This window comes from Aegilops tauschii, chromosome 1 (assembly GCF_002575655.3).
Source record: "Aegilops tauschii subsp. strangulata cultivar AL8/78 chromosome 1, Aet v6.0, whole genome shotgun sequence".
NCBI classification, from domain to species: Eukaryota; Viridiplantae; Streptophyta; class Magnoliopsida; order Poales; family Poaceae; genus Aegilops; species Aegilops tauschii.
Window position 1 is genome coordinate 73392635 of NC_053035.3, and position 9578 is coordinate 73402212.

At 44.6% G+C, this 9578-nt stretch overlaps 1 protein-coding gene across 1 annotated transcript; it reads right to left on the reverse strand.

Moving 5' to 3' along the window:
- Window positions 1-7697: 7697 nt before the first annotated feature.
- LOC109786852 (uncharacterized) lies at window positions 7698-8546 on the reverse strand. The gene has a single exon (XM_020345415.3). It carries the CDS (start codon window positions 8415-8417, stop codon window positions 8097-8099), a length of 321 nt encoding a protein of 106 aa, XP_020201004.1. The 5' UTR covers window positions 8418-8546; the 3' UTR covers window positions 7698-8096.
- Window positions 8547-9578: the final 1032 nt, after the last annotated feature.

The following is a 9578-nucleotide window of genomic DNA, read 5'->3' on the forward strand; positions in this document are numbered from 1 at the left end:
CATATTTATATTGTACATATAACCTTGTACACATTTTTATATACTAGCAATGACATAAAAACTCATCATCATTGTAGTGATGTAACAACTCATCTTCATAGTGATATAACAATGTCTCATCATCATCGTCATCATCATCATAAGTTAACCACCACTAGCTAATTGTTATCATCCTAGGTAAATAGCTTCCGAGCACATGACAAGTACTAGAACCTACTCCTCTCTCCTAGGTAAAATAGGATAAAACAGAAGAAACCCTCCATCTCCACTATGGAGCATAGGGATTCACCAATCTCCAATTTACGGCATGTGCTCATTCACTATTTGCCTTCATCCTTTGATTTTTGAGGCATCCATTTGTTTCATCCAATCGAGTATGCATATTGGAAACTGGTCCATGACCGTAGGCAAACAATTGTCATCTCACCTTCGACATACATCAGCGGAGGCACAACATCATTCGGGAGCTTCTATTGAAGAACATATAGTAACATAGTTAGCAATGCAAGTTTACTTAAGAAATAATGTATGCAAAAGATGGATTAGTGACATAAACATAATAGTAAAAAATCTTACCATGATACTTGCACGAATGTTAGCATCGCTCAACTCGTGGACTAGTGCCATGTACCGTGTATAATTTCGGCCAGCTCCATAACTGCTCTTAAAACTCGGAACATCATTAACAAAGAAGACAAGAGAATTCTTCTCCTCCAAAGTTAGCTTTGAGCCAGCACTGTAATAGGTCTCGTCTAATATCTTCCGTGTATCTCTCGAAGAAAGAAAATAAGCTATCAATTATAAATAAACAAGTTAAGTAGGGGTGAATAATAACTATTTTTAAATAAGCAATATAGATTATTTAACAAATTTGTTTACAAAGTCATAGGAGGTAGATTTGGAATCATGTCCAGATCCACCCAAGTGTCTTTATCATGTTCAGGATCATCTTGAGGAATGCCAATATTGAAGGTTAGTTTCATACCCTCCTCAAATCCTTAGGCCTTGCATAATCCTCTCCAAATAGAACAACCAAAATGTGTGTGACCTACTTCATTTAAGATCTTAACCTAAAAATGAAACCATGTTTCGCCTTAAGGCGAGCTTTCTTCGTATCCACCTTTTCCATCTCATCGTAAGATAACTTCTCTAGGACATAAGGTCTTGCATAACAGTGGATGCACTAGTCGAATTATAAAAAACGGAGATTACATGTTAAAGCAAAAATCTTAAGTCATGCTTAATTAAGAAGAAATACGTGCCGCTGAAGTTATATACCGTAAATTTTTCGAAGGCCTCCTTAAGCGTGAGGGACAAGCGCCTATCATTTTCCAAGTGAGGGTCGTACAATCATCGCACTCGGAGGATCTTATCATCGTCATCCATCTGATGTGCTCATAATTGAAAGATTAAAAATTGACGGCAAATACCAGGAAATCAACACATATATCACTATTCAACACTTGTAGACTTTCGGTCTATCGAGTCTCCCTTGAACAACTCTCATCTTTGGTGGTTTATATGGTGGGCACTTCCTCACAGATATTTTGACCGTCGGTGATGGTCGTTCCTCCCTTCTTTCCCGAGTGCATTTCCAAAAGGTCTATCACATGGGGAAGAAGGAGAAGTGACCCCCACGATAACAGCCGGGATAAATGTTGGTGTACATAGTGGACACTCCCTCACTGATATTTCAACCGTCCATGATGGTCGCTTCCCCTTCTCCCCCAAGTGCATTACGAAGGTCTAGCACAAGGAGAAGAGGGGGAAGTGACCCCCACGACAACAGTCGGGATACTTCCCTCAAGGATATCAATATATCACACAGGGAGCTCCATCACACTGAAAGTAAACCCTAAGCATCGATCAACATTACATATAGCAGAATGCACACAAAACAAATGGACCATTATTTTTCGCTACTGTGGCAGCGCTTTCATATAGATCATCATTTCTCCTAGTTACTACTAGGGTAGGGCACTCGATATGTCCTACTTTCTACCACAAGTCATGCCAAAAATTCTGTCATGACCTTTGCTAAAAATAGGACATATGGAGCACCTGAAATTTGCCGAAATGGAAATGAATCAACATTCTGGCAAAACATAGGTCACTTGGAGTCTCCCTGCAACAAGAACACCAAGAAACAAGCTCTCCATGTTCATTATCGACATCAACATGGGGACTAGCCCTTGCATTTTAATAGAAAGAAGAAATACATGAAGTCCTCGACATGGGTACAGTTTCCTCTGTGCATGTTCATCATCGACATTCACCAGGATCATCATTGACATCAACAACATGGGGATCTGGCTGGGCTCAGCTCGAGGTCGGAGGGGGTCGGTGATGGGGATGACGAAAACCACGAGGCAGGGGCAAATACTTGATTTCTACATAAACAAAATATAAATAGAACATTATCATGTCGATTTTAGGACTTAGTGAAAAACAGAGGTCTATATAAACAGAAAACATTATCATCCTTGACATGGTTACAGTTTCCTCTGTGCATGTTCATCATCGACATTCACCAGAGATCATCATTGACATCAACAACATGGGGATTTGGCTGGGCTCAGCTCGAGGTCAGAGGGGGTTGGTGATGGGGACGACGGAAATGACGAGGCAGGGGCAAATACTTGATTTCTACATAAACAAAATATAAGTAGAACATTATCATGTTTATTTTTAGGACTTAGTGAATAACAGAGGTCTATATAAACAGAAACATTATCATGCTGACTTGGATGCAAGACATGAAATGCTACAGGAAGTTAACATGGCATATATGCATGGCATGAAAGTTGACATATGATGTAGTTCCTAACTCATGTAGAAATTCACCAAGTGTCAACAGGCAACAATATTATTATAGGTAATTTACATGCTCAAAACAGTGTGTTAAAGATTTTTAGAGATGATAAAAAGGATATGGACAGATAGTACAAATAACATAGAGAAAATCATATACATGGCATGAATTTATTTGATGCATGGTTATTTAGGTATGAGTTTTACAAAATGCCAAGTTTTACTGAAATCAGTGAAAATTATATATTAACATTAAGTTGACTACTTTGAGCAGATCCAACAGTGGCTAAAAAAGATGATCAAATCAGGCAATTGGCATGTAGATGTAGTATTCACGGAGCTTAACAAAACATCTTTAGCACATGCATCCAAAAGAGCCATAGATAATTCACAAATTCCACCACAAAAGGGCTAAACAGATTTGGATTCAGACTTGGCACAAATTTAGTAATCAGCATGCAAATTTGAAGTTGCTCCTCACCTTGCTCCGGCGGCGGCGACGTGGGAGGGAGGGAGCGGGCGGAGTCGATGTGGGAAGGAGGGACAGGGCGAAGGCGACGTGGGAGGGAGGGACAGGATGGCGGCGACGATGTAGGAGAGAGTGCCGGCGAGAGGAGTGGAGGAAGGAGGGAGGAGGTGGGGTGACGGCTGGAGGAGTGATGGCGGCGGCGGGAGGAGGAGCGACAGCGAGAGAGCGAGAGTGAGGAAAGTGGAGTGAGGAACGTGTAGGGAGATAAGAGTGTTGGGCTTAGCAGCAGCGCCGAGCAGGGGGGCGCACTACAGCTAAGCCCAGTAGCTGTAGTGTGTGCTGTATAACATGCGCTGCTGCTAAGCGTGGCCCACCTGCTGGCCATGTGTACCCATAGAAGCAATGCTCGGTACCTAGCCAGCGCTACTCTATCAAGTTAGTTGTAGTCTACTAATACTCAAGTGGTTGTTTAGGTGGTCACCATGGGCTATATGTATCTGATGGTCACTAGAATTTATGTAAACATGCATGCAGGTAGTTTTGATGGTTGATTTACATGTACATAATAGTACAAATCACTTATTACATAAATCTTGTAGTTTTCCGAGAAAAATACCTAACAATAGCTAGCCATGTCTGAATTTGTACAGATGCTAACAGTGTGCTATAATATAAAGTAAGGTGCCACTTAGTGCATATTTTGGTTCATACCTAAATTAGCATACTAATCTTTGTACATTAATCATGTTTGTTTAGTGACAAAGCTAATAAAAAACCATGTTTAAATTTGGTAACATGCTGATGTAATCCCTTGTAAACAGGGAACCTTTTGGTATATGTTGTTATTTCATACATACTAACGAAGAACTCTGACGAATAGAATAACCTATTTTCTTATAAAGCAATGTCTTAATATTTATGTTAATTTTAGTTTTCCTTTAGTTTTTCGTAGTTTATTCCATGCTTTGCAATAAAACAATTCCTAAAAAAGCTGATCGTTCCATCATTTCAGAAGAGCATCTCTACCCTACACACCATAGAAAGGGGATCCGTTCCTTTCTGTCTAATGTTGCCCTACACGCCACATAGAATATTTTGAGCGCTTCCCGTACAAAACACCGCCCAAACTCATCGCGTATCTCTGACTGCTCGGGTACACCCCCACCTCGACAATGTAATCCTCAACATTATCCATTTATAAAAAAAGTAATGCAGGAAATATTTTTTACCACCTTGGGAGCCTGAACCTTAGTAAATCGTGCACCCCCTTCACTTGTATTCTAGATCTACTAGTATAATAACATGATATTGCTCGACTACAAATTTCATGTACTAGCTTGATAACCAATGTTAGGACCCACGAAAATCCCTCAACACTTGTCGCCACAGAATTGTTTCAGAATTGAAGCACCTTGCCACCGTCCGTAGTGCCCACTCCCGTTGGGTGCCTAACACCCGCTGATGGAGTCCTGGACTAGGGAGTACTCACCACGTCGTCTTTCGACCAGGTGGTTCGGACCGAGGAACCCCATGGTGGTTCACTGATGGGCGACTTCGGACAGCCCATGACGTATATAAGGAGGTTTCTACAAGACTTGACGCAGAAGACGAGGACTCATGTTTTCCTAGGCCTCCGCTACATTATATAAACCGAAGCTAGACTAGTCAATAGATCATTACAACTTAGATCAACAATCTCGTGGTAGATACTTGTATTCTGTACTATACCCCACATCAATACAAGAAAAAGCAGGACGTAGGGTATTATCTCTTCGAGAGAGCCCGGACCTATGTAAAATCCTGTATCATATTACCATCGCTCCAAGATGCCTAACTTAGGACCCCTACCTTGAGATATGCCGGATTTAGTACCGACACCCGCCATTTCTGTGCCAAGGTAGCTCCACGTTGTCTTGCCTCTGATGTCTCTCGTTCGCTCCCTCGATCATTGAGGACGGCCCTATCATGGGCTAACTGGGCGACGTCGTCTATTCGCCCTCCCACCACCTCTGGTCATTCGCCCAAGATCATCCACCGTCATGTCACTGCCGATTGCCATGCACTTTCCCCGACACTCCCAACCCTACAAAAGCTCTATGGTAACATCGTGCGGCCTCCCTTCTCACCCCTGACAGACTCGATTTGGCTCTTCCCGGCTGAAGAGGACTCAACTGCTTGCGAGGTTTTTTATCATTCTTCCTGGGGGTATGTTATGTTTGGTTTGCATTTGTGCAAATTGGTTACATATTTTTGCTTAGAGCGGTGTAGATGACATTGCCTCTCATGACTTATGGATTTGGCATTGCTACTTTTGCTTGCACTCTCACATTGAATCAGTATTTTGCATAGATCTCATATTGTTGCTAGGCCAACAAATGGGAAGCTCTCGCATACAACTACAAGGCCAATGGGCATGTTATAACCAAGTGTATTGTCTAGACGACATACTTTCTCATTCTTGGTCAAAATTGTGAAGAGAGTTTCTAACCCCCAAGGTAAGAAGAGATGCCACTTTGCAAAGGTTCAAAAGCGACGAGGAAATACATTGAAAGAGTGTTTAGTGAGTTGCAAGCTCGATAGGATACATTAGCGAAGATCATGGAGGATTGTGTGATCCTGCCAGGGCCGTCTCCATGGATTTGGGGGCCCAGGATGAAAAAAATACAAAACATGGGCGTATTTTTTTTAAATTCGTATAACTAAAGAAGTATCCAAAGAATATCTACACTGGCCAAATAATACCTCGCTATCCAAGAACGCCTCATGCCAAAGCATAGATAAATTTGCTCGATTGCACAATATATGTAGAACTGAAACTCAATGCTTAACAATGGAACCATATAGATTAAACATGAAAAAAGGTGCAAATAGTAGTAAGGGACACAAAAGAATACCAAATCAATAGTTTGCCTCATCCATTCCTCACATATGTGTAGACACTCCTGTTGTTGCAGGTCGCTAACGAAAACATGTCTTCATCTTATTTTTCTGTAGCATGGAATAAAATTGATATAAAAATGCATCAATTCGGGTTTCATCTAAGAAAGACATCAGTTTAGAAATCAACACATACAACATGTCAGTTAAACTTCAAGTGCATCTTTTATTGTCGTTTGCTTCTCCCAGTCCAAGAATCAGTAAATTACCCACTGATTAGTGGCCGAGGCGACGACCAGTACCGGATTTGGAGGCAAGGCCAGCGCCTAGCGGCCAGGCGGGGGACGCGAATCACTGCCTGGCATGGTACACTAGTGCAAGCAGGGAGCAGCTAGTACACGGAGCTAGACTGGGGGAGAGCGGACGCCAGCGTTGATCCGCAGCAGACCAATACTCGTGGATTCATTGCAGATCGGAAGAGAGGCGGCGCGTCTGCGCAGGCGAGGGACTGGGAAGGGTCACGACCCTAGGGCTCAAGTTGTAGCGGGCGCCGCAGAGGCAGATTATCTCTCTTTTTTCTCCAACTAAAAAAAAACTTGCGTTTTCTCTTCAATCGGGGGCCCCAAGATTTTGGGGGCCCTGTGCAGTCGGCCACTTTGGCCCCCCTCATCGACGGGCCTGGATCCTGCATAACATGATCATCGAGGATGAGAGGGGTTCCCAAGTGAACTACGACTACGACTTTGTTGGCAGCACTTTGAAACCCCGTAGGCACCTGAACCAAATTGAAGCTTTCGTCGAGGCATATCGAAAGATTGAAGGCAAGCCATCACATGAGCAGCTTCACAAGGATCTCGTCGAGCATCAGTGGAAGCTACATGAGCACTAGATTTGTTCAAATTCATTTACTCTTAAATAATTTTTATTATTTGTTGCATTCGGACCCTATTTATTTGTTTAAATTTGAATTTATTGATTTGAAATGTTGTTGAATTGTGTGGTGTCGCAAAATGAAAACTTCGGTTCACGTTGATGCGATGTTGGAGTTGAAATTGAGTTTATATGCACATATATAGAATAAACACACGAGGTCAAATTATTAAGGCTGTAGTTTTAGGGAACCTTAGTTTGCCCACTTGCTCTATAGACTTATAAAAATATATAAAGAGGGTCGAAAACAAGTTTTAAAGTCAGGGATTTTAGGGAATCTGCTGCCAGAGTTGCTCTTATAATAGATAAGAGTATATTTGAGGACCTTAATAAATGGCTTCTCGACCTACAACGGCTGGTATGAGTTGGCTTATTATGTTCTCCAAACATGAACAAACCACTCCTTCGTTTGCCAATGTAATTAACCTGGGGTATCCACTACTGTAGCAACTCAACTTGTTGGAAAATATAAGTAAATGGATTGATTCTTCCTTTCCATGCAGGAATTAACAATATGGTTAAGCTTGGTGACCTTTTGCCAAAGTAAGACATGTCGGCAAACAAGGACGGAGACAAACCATGTGCAATACAGGCACAGAAGGGGGTCCCACATCTTCAAAAACTCTTGTCATTGATTGGCGAATCGGACGATGCACGACCGAATACATCCATATCCATCTGTGACACCAAAAAGGAAGAGAAAAGGAAAACATGCCCTCAATGATCAGAGATCCATCCTAACGCTGTGGCGGTAATCACTCAAATCACTCCAAGCTAGCTAGCACCTTAGCTTAATTAATCAGGTACCATGCCAGTGCCGGGGATTCATTTCAGGCTCAACAAAGAAGAAAACGGAGAAGAGTTTCAGGACTCGTCGTCGACGGTCTGCAGATTGAGCGCCAAAGGCTCTGAAATCTGCACGCAGTGGATGTGGCAGTAGTATGTACTGGATCGATGATGAAACTCCTCGACCCATCGATCCATCGATCTGTGGTCATGGAGCGCGAGGTCACGAGGCGGTGGTGTCGAGGACCTTGGCTTTGTTGTCGAGCATGGACCACATGACCTGCACGTCCTCGTAGGCGCACGCCATCACGTCGCCGTAGAGCTGCGCCGTCGTGGACGGGCTCTCCACCACCTCGCCCTGCGCCATCGCCGCCGCCCCCGCCGCGCCGGACCGCTTGAGATGATGGCTCGTGCGCGGCGTCTTCTTGCCGTCATGGCCGCTGCCGCCGTGCTGATCGTCGCTCCTGCCGCCGCCGTGCTGCGGGCTGAGCATGGTGCACGCCTTCCTGAACGGCGTCGTGATGGTGCGCTTCCAAGAACCCATATTCTATGTGGTATGTCTAGCTAGCTAGTATATCTACGAAGTATCAAAGCAATGGAAGTTTCTCTCTGTGTGTCTATTCAACTGTGCTGTAGAGCGAGAACCGGCTGCCCTGCCCGGGCCTGGGAGCCGATATATATCCATGGCGAGAGGGGGGTGGTGAGAGAGGGAAAGAAGGGGTGGGGAAGGTGGGGGAGACAAGATCCGGAAGACAGGATGGGTAGGGGTGCACGTTGCGGGCGAGAGCGCCCAAGGGGCGGTAGGGACTTCCGCTGCATGTCTCTCGTCGACAGCCGTCAGATCATCTGATCGGACGGCGCGCAAGCCCCGGTAGGTCACCGCGTAGGGTACGCACCACAAGAGGATTGTTTATCATTTCCCGTTGGCGATGAAGGAAGGTGAGTGAGTGAGAACAGAATCATACGCGGGCACGTGCTCCGTGGTGGGGGTGGCTCCGCGAATGATGAGGAGCAAGCGCACATGGATACACCATGGATGGGATCATGGCCGCTGCCGATGAGTGGACGAAGGGTAGGCAACGTACAGCGGCATGCGCGCGCGCCCCGCCGCCCCAGAACCGTTAGCGTCCGGCCATCGCGTTCGTACGACGGCGTACGTACGTGAGGGGGGGGCTCGTGGTCACCATGTGGCAGGTCGGGTGGGCATGTCACTGTGCTATCAAGTGAATGGTTCTGTTCACAAAGATGTGACGGTCCTACTAGTGGTTTAGGCCAACTCCACCGCGCAACCTCAAACGGACGTCCGTTTTGTCCGGATTTTATTCGTTTGGGTAGGGTGATGGGGTCGTGTCCGGGCCTGTCCTGGATGTGATGGCCGTGCGCCCAGCGCGCGGACGCATCCCGGCCGCATCCTGTCCGCGTACATTTTTTTTGCAAGTCCTTAACTTCTTTTCATCATTCATTTTTGGTACATGAATAATACATCATCACATTTTGACTAGTAAAACAAGACCAAAGAAAATAAAAACAAGAATACATTTTAGAAGATACCCAACTTCCATAATTGCTCCTTTGAGTTGGGTTAGGGCCTTCTCGATGCACTCATTATTGATCTGTGGAGGAGGCTCGATCTGGCATCCTCCTTTCTTCTTCAAGCCAGAAGTCGATGTTGCTTCCTCACACCTAGTCTCGTGTCTAGCCTCTC

Coding starts and splice junctions, on each gene's coding strand:
- LOC109786852 (XM_020345415.3), bottom strand. CDS start 8,417: ATGGGTTCTTGGAAGCGCACCATCACGACGCCGTTCAGGAAGGCGTGC.